Source organism: Wasmannia auropunctata, unplaced genomic scaffold, assembly GCF_000956235.1.
Source record: "Wasmannia auropunctata unplaced genomic scaffold, wasmannia.A_1.0 LD335972.1, whole genome shotgun sequence".
NCBI lineage: Eukaryota > Metazoa > Arthropoda > Insecta > Hymenoptera > Formicidae > Wasmannia > Wasmannia auropunctata.
The window spans coordinates 91813-108052 of NW_012026918.1; the positions used below are offsets into that span (position 1 = coordinate 91813).

Consider the following 16240-nt stretch of genomic DNA (forward strand, 5'->3'; position numbering starts at 1 on the left):
AAAGTGCTAGGCATGTTAGACGGACCGCTATTCGTCCAAAATGGTACCTTGGAGATGGACATACCATCTAACACGTACGACATTTGATATTTTACATAATAATAACGACAGCTCGTAATTCCGTTGATTACTCTAAGACATAGTCAATCCTAATTATACAATCATTAAGGATATGGAGGGAAGAATCAATTAATCGTTTTACATGTATATAAAACATATAATGTACATAGCACTTAGATAGACACAAAAAAGGGAGAAAGGAAAATAATGGAAATACTTACATTACGAATTATATCAAACTACGAAATGGGGGAAAAGAAATGGGGGGGAAAAAAAAAACGAAGAATCGAGAGCTTTTGTATACTAGGTGTATATTGGTATATATTCACTTTGTATCGTTCTTTTTACCGCGACGAGATGATTATCGAATAAATAGGGATTAGCGGCAGCGTCATTATTTCTAAAAAGTGCGACAAAAAAAAAACGATATCCAACGACGTGCGAGCTTCGCGAAACGGGATTCGACGATGGGGATAAAAATGCGGTAGGCAGGAGTAGACGAGCGAGCGCAAAGCGACGCCGCGCCAACTGTATCCGTTCCAAAATTGATATATCGCCAGTGTTCCATCGCCTTCGCGTCAACGCCACGTTTTTTCATAATAACGGGGGGTGGGGGATCTTTCTTATTGCTCGGGCTACTTCTACTTTTTCACGCGCGTATATAGGGTGATAATTTTTACCCCCCTTCGTGCCGAGCGCGCGCGCGCGTCACGCCAATAAATACACACGAAAGTACGTCGTGCTCCTCCCCCTGCGTTTTCATGTTTGTACATAACTATTATCGCGCCGCGACTGGTCTAAATGTTGCTTCCGTTTTATGTGCCAACCGATCGACGTTGTTCTTCGATTCGTGTGTAACATATGATGGTTACGGGATATTAAATGCGAGACGAAGGAGGGGGGAAGAAAGAGAAAAATATAGGACAACGAATCGGCACCGGCACCGACGGCCGTTTTCGACGGGGGAAGTTTTTCAAGCGCGCGGCCGGCGCCGATTCTCCGAGTACAACAGAGATACGTCGGCAAGGAATAAAAAATAAAGGGGAAAAAAAATGAGGTAATGGAGTTAGACTTAAAAAGAGAGATTAAGGAAAAGAGAACGAAGCGAAAGGGAAAAGCTCTCTGATCGACGTAACGGTGTAACATATATAATTGAAACGCCCACGATTAACTGATTAATGTACATATACATAGTATTTTTACATTCTAATTCTAAATTACATTTCCAATTCTAAATGGTATACACAACACTACACTCACTGTGAGCTTCGCTCCGTCATCTGCGTATTGTATAATAATCGCGACGACGATACACGGCTGCATATCCGCTCCTGTCGTCGTCCACCGACCCCCCGTCGCGGGGGCGGGAGGGTAGGGGGTGAGATGGATAATCCCGTAAACAAAAAGTGCATTTACAATGATTATTGCTCAGCAGCATCCTCTTCTCCATTGACTCCTCCACGTGTTTGTTACATTTCTCGCGCCCCGTCACACGACATTCAATAAACGCATGCCTTGTGCCTTTTCGCCGCATCACGTTGCTTAAACCGTAACACGTAGGGCAGAACGAAGGGGGAGGGAAGAGATATATTATCCTTGTGCGCGATTCCATTTTACTATTATTTGCGCGATTTGTCCATGAGCTATGCTCATTGCCGAAAGACACTGTGTGACGAGACGTTGGCCCTTGAACGCTCTTTCGAGACACGAAATAATTGAGGAGTAATAAATATATATATATATATATACATATATTCGTTTACCTCGTTTGATACTCGATTTTAGCGTCATTAGCATAATTTGATAATTGCCAGATTTTCGTTCGAACGACTGCCAATATTCTAATATTCGACGTTAAGGAGGGAGAGGTGTACAAGAATGTGCTGATTTATAAATGTGTACGCAGAGGCAGAGCGGAGCTCAACACGCTAGTCCTTAATTTAAAACCAAAGTAAAAGCAACATTGTGTAGCGTTTAAGAATCTCTATTACGTATACACACCTGTGTGTCTATACAGACATAATTATAATTAACGATTCCAATCATTGTAATTAGGTAAATGAAACTAACCGATAAGCAGATAGGTAAAAAATAAGCCACTCATTATGTGTATATCATCTTGTTTTTCATTCATAATTTTTCACTACACAATTAACAACATTTTATCTAGGAGAGCCTTTCGTCAGCTAGGATATTATTCTGTATCTGTATTCTGTATATTGTTTTCTATTGCAACTATTAAAACTGATTGTCAACTTATAAACCGGTCTGCCATATGCTTTATACTTCGTCGTTACCTTTCCCTCTTTCGAGCGAGTCGTTCTTGTACATCGTCGAATTATCACTCGAAAATGCGACAAATCTCTTATATCAAATGTCAACCTGTTAATTAATTTCTGTGATTGATGATTCGTATACGTATTTAGACAACGACTATTTGTCATGTGGAATCAAGTATCCTGTGCGTTAATTTTCATTTGAGCGGCACGAACTGTATTGTCGCATTATTCAACGAAATGCGATTACTTTCCGCGAGCAATTAGTGACTGACAGTCAGCAATTAATTACAATTAACTTGCGCGATTAACGACGGCAAATGTATTGCATCATCTTCTTATCGAAGCTGGAACTTCGAGCGATTTAATTCACACGTAATAATCGGAGTGATATAGGAGGTGGGAGATTATAAACCGTTTTATCGCAACGCTCGTACACGCGAACGTGTGATTTCCCTAGTACTAAATATTAAAGGTATTTCCGATTTGTTGGAAGCTTTCCCCGCCGCCGTTTGAGATTTCGCACTGAGATTAGTAGATGTCGAACAGATTATAAAGCTTTATACTTTTCTCGCAATCCACAATGACAAAATCGCGTGAGATTGAGATCGCAAGTGCAAAGAGTCGTACGATTATTCTATTCTGATTATTGCTACACGTGATCGTAATTAATTGTGTTTTCGCGAGTTTTTTTTTGTGTTATTGTGCACGAGGAAGAGAAAGAAGAACGGGGAGGCCCGGGGAGCAAAGCGGAGCAACTGTGTAAGTAAATTATTTTTTTGTTTCAAGAAAGAAAATGTCCACTGATATCGTTGATGAAACTCACGAGAAAATTTGGGAGATGTCTTTTGATGAATTTTTTAAACTTTATTGCGGTACCGTCGATAACAATTCTCTTCGAATTCTCATTTTTGGCCAAACGTAAACGTTTAGTTCAAGTAATAATAGCGAATAAACTGAGTTTTTTCAATGTTCCTCCATAAATGTTTTTACCATCTATGATAAGGAATTGTTATTGGGAAAAAGAAGAGTCTTGTGATCATATGTCAATGTATATTTTTTCCTTTCGTATAGCACAGAAGATAACAATTACTATTACATTACATTTGTTGTCATTCTGGACATAGAGGATGATAATGACGATGATCATGACAGTCTATAAAAGACAGATAATAATGATGATGATAATGTCGAACAATTACGGTAGAAACGAGAAGTACTTAGATAGATTTTAATAGAAATACGTCTCTTAAACATATCTAGTTGCGCGGTTCGAATCCAGTCTTTCTTTTTTGTAATTTGACAAACGAGACTGTCGAGATCTATTGAAGGTATATTACTAAACTGCTCAGTCTTGATACACTTTAGTCGATTTACGTGTTAAAATCACAAATTTGTCCGCAAGCAATTTTAATTCTTCGTAAAAAGTCTCAATATATAATTTATAATTGATATCACTTAATAGCGATATTAAATTTTTAATTTAGCGAGTAGAAAAAAATCAAATACATTCGTCGTCAAAGAATTAAAGCATTCGGTAAATTTAAATTACATTCAGAAATCCGATGTTATTAATTTAATTCTATTATGAGTTGTTGAAATTGTAGGGCAAAAATTGTAAAGAATCTCATTATGTCAGAGTTTTGCGGTCAGAATTTTTCGATTTACGAACGGATTCGAACGAGTTCGCACGTCGCAACGAGACTACATACATAATTCGCGTTATCTACAAAGGAAACAAATCGGTAATAGTGATTATGACATGATTCCTTGACTGCGCCTTCGAGAAAAAAAAAACGCTAGCGCATTTTCCCATTCTTTATATATATATATATATAATATATATCTTAAACTATTAAAACGCTAGTTTTACAGCCCGAAAAACGCTCTTTCGTCCGCGGTAAACGCGTTTTGCAAAACTCACTAGAATTCTGTACATCAATGAAAGTCGCCCGCTATTTCGTGATCATCAATGTAAACTCAATCGATATCGACAGGTACCATGCTGATATATCTCAGTATACAGGATATAGCTTAAAATAAATACGATTCGTCTACGTTCTAAACGCTCAGTGATCGCGGCGGAAATATATCAATTAAGAATATACGATAAATTTTTCATTCGCAAACTATTTGCAAAATCTGTCCGAATATCCCTCTCGCGCGAGATATACCTCGCGGCGAGTACACGCAATTTACAAATTGTACACGAATTGCATATAAGTACGAGGAGAGCTCGATTTATTGAATTTTTCGACTTTGTATCATTTGACGCAATCCCATGCGGGATTTACGAATTGGAAGATCTCGAACAGAACTTCGATACTTAGTATTCTTTAGAAAGGTGCAGAAGAGAGAGAGAGTTATCTAATATATATTTACATTGTGATGAGATTCAACGGTAGCGCTAAAAACTTGGCGCATGAGTAAAAAAAAGTACGTAAGAAAGAGATATACACTGCCGATCGGTAACTTGAACTCTTTCTCCCATTAATCTTTCCTTTATATTGAAGTAATTAAGAATTCAAATTGCATAGCAATAATTGTACAATGATTATTACATTAAGAAATATTTTTTTATATTTCTTAATGTAATAATATCACATCGAAAATTTTTATAAACTCGCTATTTTTTTTTTTATTTGAACTTGACTTATTTTCTGACGAAAGAGCACTCGTCAAATAATTTGAGCACGACAATATTAACTTCAAACTTGATTTTTAAAGAGCAGCATTCAAGCTCTTGACCAACAGCAGTATATAACACAAATAAACATTTAATATAAGCTTGTGAAAGCCTTATTTGCATCGGTGATAGGCTGTTCGGTAAACTCAAAAAAGACGGTAAATAAATCGGCAATCGGATATGATGCCTAATAACGTAAAAAAATCACAGTTTTATTTAAGTCTAGATTCGTATATATATATAAGCGGTATTAAATAATTATACTATTTACAATCTCTCGAGAAAGGCCTTGACACGGCCTATCGAGTCACACGAGACACGCTCTAATTAGTCAATTAATAATATAATGTATTCTCTCGGTCATCCTCGTTCGAGAACGACGGTCTATCTATTATGAGAGAGATCTGGAGAGAAAGAGAGAGAGAGAGAGAGAGAGAGAGAATAGTTAATAATGTAACATTTATAAAATAACGTTCGCACTCGTGAGTACGATTATTTTGATCCGGTACTTTGACATGGGTAAGGTTTTCCGCGCTTTGTCGTACTAAGGTAAAAGACAAGCAACGATAAGGCTTTTTCGACATAAAGTACATTCTCCAACATGATTTCAGTAATTGCACACTGCCAACAATAGTGAATTTCTATACGAGTCAGTTACATTGCTGTTTTTATTTCGCTTGACATAATTCTAATTTGAAACTTGCTGTTAAGGTACCTAATTATCGCGGATAATTAATCAAATTCTTATAATTATCTAAAATCGAGAAAATCGATTTAAAAAGAATCGAGAACTTAATCAAAAATATAGAATCCTCGATTTAGAAAGAATCGAGAACTTAATCAAAAAGATAGAATCCTAACGGCATTTCGATAGAAAAAACAAACTGCTAAATTTATTATATCGAGAATCACACAAAACGAAAATAATTTTCTATATTACGTATACTCGTAATCTCTATACAATTAATTACTGGCACGACAATTAATCACGATTCAATTTTACTCTGATTTTCGATTCTATTCCGCTTGCAGCCGCTGATCGCGGCTAATGTCTTTTACTTTACTACTTCTATTAGCATAATTGCCGCTAACGAACACACGCAATCCCGTGGAACGCGAAGGGAAAGGGTCGCTTTGATTGAATATACACGTAATATGCATATAATGGCGTTCGCGAGAACATCTCGCATGTATAAAAGTTTATCTCTCTCTTCTAATATCTCGCTATCACTTAAACGGTAAAGTTTCTCCTATGAGGACAGTCGCCCGATGATAATACTCCTACATACACACACAACAACACGAGAATTTGAGATCTACAGTATCATGAGAAACTCAAATTTCACAGATTTTAATTCGGCATTTACAGTATATATATATCATTCTTTTAAATACATGTAAAACGCGCTTGCACAGTTTTCGTTGGGGTATTTAGAAATTAGTATATCCGGCTCGAACGAACGCGGACAGACGGAGAAAGTTGTCTTTAACATCGGTAGAGTTTGCAACATTCGTGAAACGCGAATTGCATCGCCAGGAGGGCTCGCCATTAATGTATGCAGTTATTAAATACACCATTAACGTGTACAGTTGGAAACGAGTACAATTAATTAATGGGAAACGCCAATGACGATCCAACGGCTCTAGAATTGGATATGAGTTGATTTTACAGAATATATAGTATCCCGACAGCCTCAAAATGCATCGTCCGACGCTCGTCTAAATGCTCAGTGCTCAATACCAGCCTTCCATGGTTTTCAGTGTCAACAAAACGACTGTCTCCCTTTAAAACTTTAACCCGCCCGCACTCTAACACGCGACTCTGTGGCACATCATGCCTTATACACGTATGTACATCATATATTCCATAAAATTAACAAGACATGAATACAAAACTTCGTATGACCCATTGTCTTCCATCAACGTTTCTATTTTTGTTTTCTTTTTTTTTACGGCTAACTTACGCCTTTACCGTACATACCGATGATCTATGTACACCGATTAGCTATCAAGTATACAAAGTATTATTCGTCTCCTGCGGAACTACATTTGTGTATCTATTTATGCGCGTTCGTGTCGAATTAACACCAAAGGAATCCTTTCAAATATACGATATTTTATACAGCAATTCCCGGTCAAAAAAATTATAAAATAGTCAGAGGGATACAGAACTCCGGGTGAGAATAGCGCGCCAGACAATTTTCGATAATTCGCTCGAGATCACTGCTCGGATCCTCCTCGTGTTAATTACTGATTAAGCCACCCATCACACGGACACGAGAAACGAAAACTTTGCGCGATGGATGATACGCGAGAACACAGCGGCCTTCGAAAGCAGACGTTCATCGAGAGTTTTACATTTCCTTGCATCGTTTTCTATGTATATATATGTATAAATTTTTATATACCTATATACGTACAGATATATATCAAGAGTCGCCCTCTTGGAGGATAATAATTTCGAGTTGATCCTAGCCATTGAAAATTCACAGTTTCTAACTCTGAACAGTGTTTGCTATCGAGAGCCACTATATATCGGAGAGTAAAACTCTTTAAATGTAACACCCAGTTTAGCTCGGACGAATCTCCCTGTTGAATTATTTTGACTTAGAGATAGTGAGTATGCACAACGCGCGCGATGAGATCTCTATTTTTTTTTTATTAATAATTCCTTTTTGCTGATAATTTCTCTCCCTTACTTCGAAAAGCACATCTATTATTATTGTAATCATTAGAGCTACTCTCTACTTATATTAATTAATATACTACTATTGTTACTGTCGCTGCTGCTGCTAAATGCTACTAAAATTACACATTTGTTAGCGTCTCATTTTTTTTACTTCTTTCTCTATATTAATATCATATTATTATTACCACTAATATCATCAATAATCAACATAATCGTTAGCGATATATTGTTAATCTTATTATTGTTATCGTTATTTAAAGTTTAGCTATTTATTGTTGCGGTTACTTTTTTGTTCTTGCTGTTGCTATATTATTGCGAGCATGTTCTTCTCAAGTGTGTGTTGCAAGCTGCACGTTAATTCCCTTGGTCCTGGTCCCCAGTTCCTGCTACTTGTCCGCCTGTGTTCGCAATGACGATCGAAAGGATGACTCAGTCCTTACACACACACACACACACACACACATATATATATAAATATATAGCGAGGGTACACTCAATCAATTAACGTATTATTATCGGGCCATCGTCGGACGTGGCTGAATCTGAACTTAACGTTCTATAAACGGTAGTAAAACGTAAAACACTGGAAGACTTTACAATGCCAGAAGTATTATTCATAATTTCAGAGATCACACGCCGTATCTCGTGATTAGGGATACGCCACCTAGGAATCCTAAAAATCATAGGGCTATATATATACACACTTCTACGTTCTTCACAGATGGACATTGATTTTACATTAATAACATAATCCGAATGACAAAAGCTATTTGGGATGCTGCAAAGATCGTGTTCAACAGTCATATACGACAAATTGCGTGATTTATCAAAATCGTGATCATTGTTCGTCCAGTTTTACTCAATAAATGCAAATTTCCGAGCGTGATTCGCGAGAGAGTTTTAAGTCAATAGATCTCAATTATCGTGCCTAAATTAACGACAGTAAAAAGATCTACGAAGAAGGAAATTAATTTCTCTACGATCCATCTATTCATCGTGCATTTTAGCGCAACACAGCGTTTTTTTTTTTTTTACCTGAGATACGAATGAATCGTTATGTGAAAAAAGAAGACATTAGAATGTACAAATGTATAACCTTCTTCTTTTTTTTTATATATCAAGGGTTTTTAAAGGATTGAGTAGAAAACGATCCTCTTCATTTATTTTCCACTTCCTCGGACACTTTTCGTTAAGTCCCGATGACAAAAAATCAATTGTGCCTTTGAGAAAACAGTGACGCCTATTCTTTGGCAATGTGTAGAATAGTTTCTTCCAGATAGCTTCTAAGCTTGTAGCTTGTATACGCGATTATGTGAGACAAGGCAGTGATCATAGCACGTGATAGAGTTTTCTATTTTCCCATCTAACAAGTTGCACCCGACGATCCGGTTTAGTTAACTGAACTTCAGTTAGCTAACTGAATTCATATTTAATGCTTTAGACTATCCTCTTTTAAAGATTATAGTTCTATCCGTGATATACATACATACATATACATATATATGTAATATGTATGTACAAATGCAGAACGATCATGCGAAACAGATTGAATCCGATCAGATGTACTCGTGGGTACGTTCGCAAAACGCCGAAGTTCCATCGAAGTTTGCCTTAAAGAGATATAAATTCTTGATTATTTCATGTACTATCTAGTACATATTACTGGCGAAAGGTAGAGGAAAAAATATCTAGAGAGAGAGAGAGTGAGAGATTGCGGAATATATATATAAAAATTTATAAATATATAAAAATATGTGTACCAAAAAAATTTCTTTTACATAGCCAATGAGATTTGCCAAGAGGTGGATTCAACTCGTTTTGCGTCATCGTTCCTCGAGAGTAGGAAACGAAAGTTTAACCAGAGTTAATGTATTATATCGACGCGCCGAGCTCTCTCAAGTTTTTCGCAGACATTAACGATCTCCGGGTCGTTATATGTATTATATATGTTTGCCTAAAGTGACTCGTGCGTTCGTCAATGAGATAATCAATGTCCGTACAGAAACGAGCTAGGAACGCTACAGCGGGCTATCTTACATGTCTGAGAGATATCTCTAGTTTTTTTCGTTTCGGCTTGCTTCGGTTTACAAACTACGAATGCCACTTCCGGTTTGCGAATAGAATTCTGAATCCTTTTCCATCGGACCACGCCGCCGTGTGTCGCGGCGTGACATCTCGTAAAGTAAAACACCGCTCGTCCTTACAGAAACGGGTCTCCGCGTCGAAGATCTATCGAATGTACAAAGCGCCCCTCTTTTCGTTTCTCTCCCCCTCCCCCCTGGGCAAACCTTAGAAATGTCGGCTCCTGCAAATACGGAATCTCTTGCACCGTGCGGATCCCAGCAGATCGATTCCCAAGCTTCGCGACGAGTGTAGCATCTCTCTTTTTTTTTCTTTTCTCTATTACGTATCGCAGTGTATGCACGCTTTTATTTCTCTCTCTCTTTCAGCGCTAAATCAACGCGGCTTTGTCTGAAATCACATTCACACGATGCTCTGTATATTGAACACATATTGCATATATTGCGTGTGTGAGCGTGTGTGTGTGTGTGTCTGTATATGTGTATTTACATTTATCTAATGCATTTACTATTATGCATCTGTTTGGAGAGTGCAGCTCTTTAGCGGGTGCATTTCTTTTTAAATCCTATTAGAAGAGAATATAGCGAATGTCATTCCGCTAACATCTATCTCGACTCCGCCGTCGTACTACTGACCTCTTCGTCGGCGGCAGCCTGGGTGGTGCCCGCCGGAAGCGGCTGCTGCTGCGCCTGCATGGGAGGAGCGGCTCCGCTCGCCGCTGTGCTCGACGCACCCCCGTGAGGCGACGGGGCCGCCTGTTTACCGTACTTAACGGTATCCTGCTGCTGCGGTGCTGCGCTTTGCGACTGCAGTTCCGGTCGCCGGAGGTACGCGGCCGCCTCCTTTTTCGGCGGTACCACGGGCTTATTCGGTGGTACCGGGGGCGGCACGCCGCGCGAGACCGGGGGCTTTTTCGCGGGCAGGATACCACCGCCGCCGCCGCCACCACCACCACCACCACCGGCGGCGGCGGCGGCGGCGGCGGCAGCGGTTGCTTGAGCAGAGGGGCTGCTGGCGGCAGGACTTGAAGACTGGCCGACGTGAAAGCCGAGCTTCCCCGCAGCGGCGACGGCGGCTTGCGACGACGTGATAAGCTTAGCCGCGGCGGCGGCCGCGGTACTAACGGGCGCAGGTACAACCGGTCGCTTGTCTACGGCCTGAGGAAGGAACACACAACCATGACCGATTTCAGAGTGCACCGGGGGCACCGCGGAGACGGTCGCTTTCGCACACGCGCTCTCCGCCGTTCAGAGACAAGAACGAGCACATCGTTAAAAAAATAAAGAAAAACGTTATTCTCGGGCTGCAATAGGGGGGGGGGGGGTGGCGGTAGAAAAAGAAACCATACCATAAGGAACTAATCCAAAGCAGAGAAACAGAGACAGAGCAACTCGGAAAGTATATAGGGACGATAGCTACGAAAAAATTCAGTCAAGACCGAAGAGGGAGGAGAGAGAGAAAGAGAGAGAGAAACACCGTTATTTAAGCAGCAAACGATCACAACTCAGGCCGAGATTCTCGAGATGCTGAAACCAAATTGTGCGTATGTCATCAATTCGTGTGCTGTTAATAGATAATTGCGAAAAATAATAGGGGCACCTTTCACGGCATACTCGCAAATCATCAAAGACTAAGACTTGTTTGAGACGCAGTTTGAGCTACACAACCAAGAAATAATACGTATTAGTAAAACTTAATATACGCGACAGATCTTCAGAGAATATACAGAAAGAGTCAAATTTTTGGAAAATAAATATTTCAATCTGCAGACTGTATTGAGATGTTTTCGATATAACGATCTGGCCAAGTGTTCTACTTGTTAAGATGTACTGCAAACCAACTAAAATAGTAGAGTACCGTCAGAGTCCGTGAGACCGTAAGACCGTATAATTTAGTAGTAGCGATTGCGCTATTGCGATTAGGAAGTCAAGCTGGGGCAATTTGTAAATAAAGCTCAGAAATGAGTTGCATACAATCTTTTTTTTTTTAATTGTAGGAATCGGTCGATGTACACATGTGAAATAATAATAATTTTATGTACACAAAATAAAAGTATCGTAATAAAATATAATTCTAGGTATCGGTAATGTGCTAACTTATAAGATCGGAATATATAGTGGAAGAGAGTGTGTGTATGTGTGTGTATGTGTTAGTGTAATATTGTGAGTGTACAAACACTGTTACATTAAACCTTTTAAATAAATCGTGTACGTGAACGTGTACATAAAAGTATATACATGTATAATGTAAAACAAACTTGTTGAAAATAATTTTGCGGATATTTATAGCGATCTTATTCGTGAAGCAACGGTTTCTTAAACTTCAGTGCACCATCTGATCTGAGCGATAGAAGTGGCGAGAATATATTCCAATGCGACAGAAATTTTGTGCATAAAATATAAAATTATGTATGTACAAGCCAAGAACAGTGTTATTTAGAACAAGCGAAACTCACTTTTCTAATTTAGTTTTATAATTTATTCCAATTTAAATGTGTTTGAATTAAATTTATTCCAATTTAATATGCAAAATTCAATATTACTCCACATGAAGATTTCTGTATTGTTATATAGATTTAACAATGCAGAAATATTTCGTTTTTTTTTCTTTTTTTTTCTTTTAGTCAAATGCTATATGAAAAGAACGTATAACAAATTATCAAAGTGTATACGTGTTTTCATTAAAAAAAAAAAAAAAAATTAATAAATACATATGATATCTGCTTTTTTAAATTTAAAAAAAAAGATGAATATTAATTGTAATAACTATACAATTGCAATAAATACATGACTAAAGTGCGATACATTTATGACCTATAGAAATATGGAAGTAAGACATATAAGACTAGAGAAAAGCTTATAAAATGCTCGTGTAAAATCAATAATAAAACGAATGCATTATTTCTACTGAAGTAAAGCTATGAAGTGATGTAATATATATATTACTCGTTAAATAACTTTTTTTAATACACGATTTTTCACGATGTTTCAATTGCGTTGTCAAAGATCATAAAATAGCTCTTTTAAAAAAAAAAGGAAATAATTAAAGATGCGCAACATAAATATTTCAACGATTTCGAAGACATGTAAAATTTCTTCAATCATTAATTAAGACTTAACATCTATATCAATGGTATATACTGTGCTCAGGGAATTATTTTCCAAATTTAAACTTTAAGTATGTCTCGAGTTATAAAGAGCCTACTTACAATATTAATTGCAATCTTACTAGTGAAGTTCTATGTTTCTACTTTAGAAAACAAAAACATCCTTATCTGTCTCGTACAATTTACGTATGAAATTTTCATTCGTCTCAATTTTTGAATATCTAACACGCAAATTTATATATCGATATCCTATATCGAATTAAAGCTATATAATCCCTATCTTTTTCAGATAAAACACAATACTGACTAAATTAGCTGATTCCTATCCCTAACTAAATTTTTCTATCGTTCTAATAATAAATTGTTTATAAGTTGTAGTCTCCTTTTGTCCTTTCCTCTCCCTTTCAAGAAAATACTAGCAAAGTGCAAATACTCCTTATCGTCAGATATAAAAATATCTATTGTGTGTGTAACACTTTGCATGTATAAATAGGCTCTATATAATCTTTAGATTAACGTCGAGTGTGTAGGGAAATGTGGATAGGTTACCTGCGTATCTGGAGGAGCTGTAGCCTCTCCACCCACAGATGTTAAATTAGGCGTATATGCGACTCCGCGAAGTGCCTGTCCAGGTGTTACAGACCTAGCAATCCCAGTCGCTAAAGGAAAAACAATAGTAATTATAGTAATTATCATTTTAAATTTTATCATTTGAAATGGCTATGCAATTTCAGTTTTAAAACTGATTTAAATGTTCACGTATAAGATATGTAATGTAATTTGTATTTTATCAGAGAGCTCACATTTAAACACAAGATTCAATTTAGATATATGATATAATAAAATTTTATCATTTGAACTGGATATGCAATTCAGTTTTGAAACTAACTAAATCTTCACATATAAGATGTAATTTGTATTTGATCAGAGAGCTCACATTTAAACACACGATTCAATTTAGATATATTCAAAATGTAGATTTGTTAAATTTTCTATAACATATGAGATATTTAAAAAATCTTACTTGGTCCACTGACAGGAACACTGGATACTGTCGCAGTAGGTTGAACAACTTTACTGCTAACCATAGGTGTCCCTGTACCCAAGACTGCTCCTTTCACTGTGAAAAATGTCAAAAATTATAAGAAGTTCCTCTTTACATGCTACGCATATTAAAGACGATCTTGTAATCTTTCAAGAATCCTTTCATTATTCATACTATATTCATATTTAAGGGATCTCCTTTGATGTGCGTAACTTCTATTTTTATAAAAACGCTGCGTGCAATAACGCACTTGCTTGTGGAGCACTAGCCGGCCTGAGCGTCGGCATGGCGACCAAGTTCGCTGGTTTTGCGGGCGGTGGTGGTGGAGTTGCGCCAACTCCCCTCGCAGGGCCGCGTGCCTGCGACTCCTTCCACGTGTCCATCTCGGCTCGTAACTTTTCCAATTCCGTTTCGAAATCCTTCGCTCTCTTCTCCTCCTTCACGAGGGCCTGCCGATACTGCTGCCTCTCCATGTCGAACTGCGCCAATTGCTTCTCCAATTCCGCTTCCATCTGCAGTGACTTTTTGCTCTCCTCCTCGAGGCCCTCGGCCATCGAATCTATCCTCACCTTCTCCTCGCTGAGTATCTGAGCCAAATCCTCGGATCGTTTCCTCTCCTCGATGTACTTCATAATAATCTTTTTACGCTCCGCTAAAAGGAGAAGTACTATCTGCTTCTGTCGGTTCTTCTCTTCCTCGAGATGGTCGTTGATCTTCTTTAATTCCATCTCCAATCTCTTCTTCTCCTGTTTCTCCAATTCCAGCTCCTTCTTTAATCTCGTCCGCTCTTTCTCAAGACCGTAGGTGATATCGTCACCTTGAGCGGTGTCGTGCTCGTGTTTCCGCTTCTCCTCCTCCAACTCTTTAATTACCTAAAGGTATTCATTAACAGTATAACAATACAACTATAAAACAACGAAGCACGCGACACGAGAACAAATACGAGAAAAAGTGAGATACGTACCGATCTGTGCCTAATTTCTGCGTCTCTAAGAACTTTAGTCATCCTACATTGCGCCTTTCTCTGCTGCGTCACCAGTGCCTCAAGACTAGCGACTTGTTGATCGATTTGATTTCCTTCTATGCCAATGACACCACCTACTATCGCAATGTCGCGAGCTAATGCCGCGTGTGGATCTGCGGTGCTACTAAGATACCGGGAACTTAGAAGGTGTTTCATCTTTTCTGACTGAAAGGAAGAACGATGACACAGTTATACAGCAAGTCGAGTGACCATTATGTAATACAAGTCTGGAAGAGTTAGGAGGTAATACGATTAAAGAGCTTGGAAGATTAACACGTTTTTCAAATAACCCTCCAACTTTTATACTATAATTTAAATGACAACGAAATAAGTTTCGAAACAAAGAAGAATATGAAATTTCACTATGTATGTTTTACAGTTGTTGTTCGATAATTTTACACGTGTTATACTGCCCAAGCTGGCAAATTTGCTACAGTTATAAAAGAGGACACGGGACGCTTCTAAACACGATTTTGTAATAACAGTTAAACTTTGATTACTTTTAATGCCGCTATCACTATGTCTCTCGCTTGGAGCTCGCCTTCCAGGTATCCCAGTAACTTCAGCAAATCAGTTTTGTTCAGCTCCATCTTTGGATTACGCTACAAATATGTGCAAAGCCATCGTTAAAAACATTCGCACACACACACACACAAATCTATATTAAATACAACAATCACAGTTTATCGGACGCCGCAAAACCCTCGCGCCATTTAACTCCAAAGCCAAAGGAGGATGTGTACCTTCAGAGTATTGGAGGAACTCTTGTCCAACGGTTCGATGTTGTTGGCCGGCTGTAACTGCTGCTGCTGGGACTGCGACGGCTGAGCGCCGGGGGCGAGGGTCTGCGCCTTCGCGGCCGAGATGGTGGCCGCGCTGGCCAGGACGGTGGAGCCCGGCGACGGCGCCGACGTCGACGGCGGCCCGTTCGCCGTCATCGTCATCGTCGTCGTCGTCGTCGTCGTCGCTGTCGTCGCCGACGTGATACCGGGCGAGGTGACGTTGACGGCGCCCTGATTCTGCGATGCCATCGTTTCCGCGCGCGCGCTCCGTCCGCGTGAGGAGGAGTGACTTATTTATTCACCTGCCGCCCGACGACGACGTCGACACAAGCGTGCGCGCGGTTGTCGTTGTCGCGTTGTTCGGCTGCTCCGCTGGAAAGCGCGGCTCACGGAAAGGGGGAGCGAACCTCTTGCTAGTGAAAACTCGCGTCGCTCGCCACGCTGCTCTCGCTCGCGCCGAGCCACGGGTGCCTGAGCGCGCCCCCGAGCT

At 39.0% G+C, this 16240-nt stretch overlaps 1 protein-coding gene across 1 annotated transcript; it reads right to left on the reverse strand.

The window, feature by feature from the left end:
- Nucleotides 1–3375: 3375 nt before the first annotated feature.
- On the reverse strand, nucleotides 3376–16012 carry LOC105454900 (uncharacterized protein CG10915). The gene is made up of 7 exons (XM_011697851.1): nucleotides 15712–16012; nucleotides 15469–15570; nucleotides 14909–15133; nucleotides 14195–14816; nucleotides 13924–14019; nucleotides 13449–13558; nucleotides 3376–10950 (listed from the first exon to the last, which is right to left on the reverse strand). Exons 1-7 carry the CDS (start codon nucleotides 15997–15999, stop codon nucleotides 10399–10401), a joined length of 1995 nt encoding a protein of 664 aa, XP_011696153.1. The 5' UTR covers nucleotides 16000–16012; the 3' UTR covers nucleotides 3376–10398.
- Nucleotides 16013–16240: the final 228 nt, after the last annotated feature.

Bases quoted from the DNA above. Each gene is read 5' to 3' on its own strand.
- LOC105454900 (XM_011697851.1), bottom strand. From the start codon at position 15,999: ATGGCATCGCAGAATCAGGGCGCCGTCAACGTCACCTCGCCCGGTATC. The intron at 15,571-15,711 runs GTACACATCCTC...ACATATTTGTAG, and splicing joins GTTCCTCCAATACTCTGAAG to CGTAATCCAAAGATGGAGCT. The intron at 10,951-13,448 runs GTAACCTATCCA...TTCCTTCCTCAG, and splicing joins CAGCTCCTCCAGATACGCAG to GCCGTAGACAAGCGACCGGT.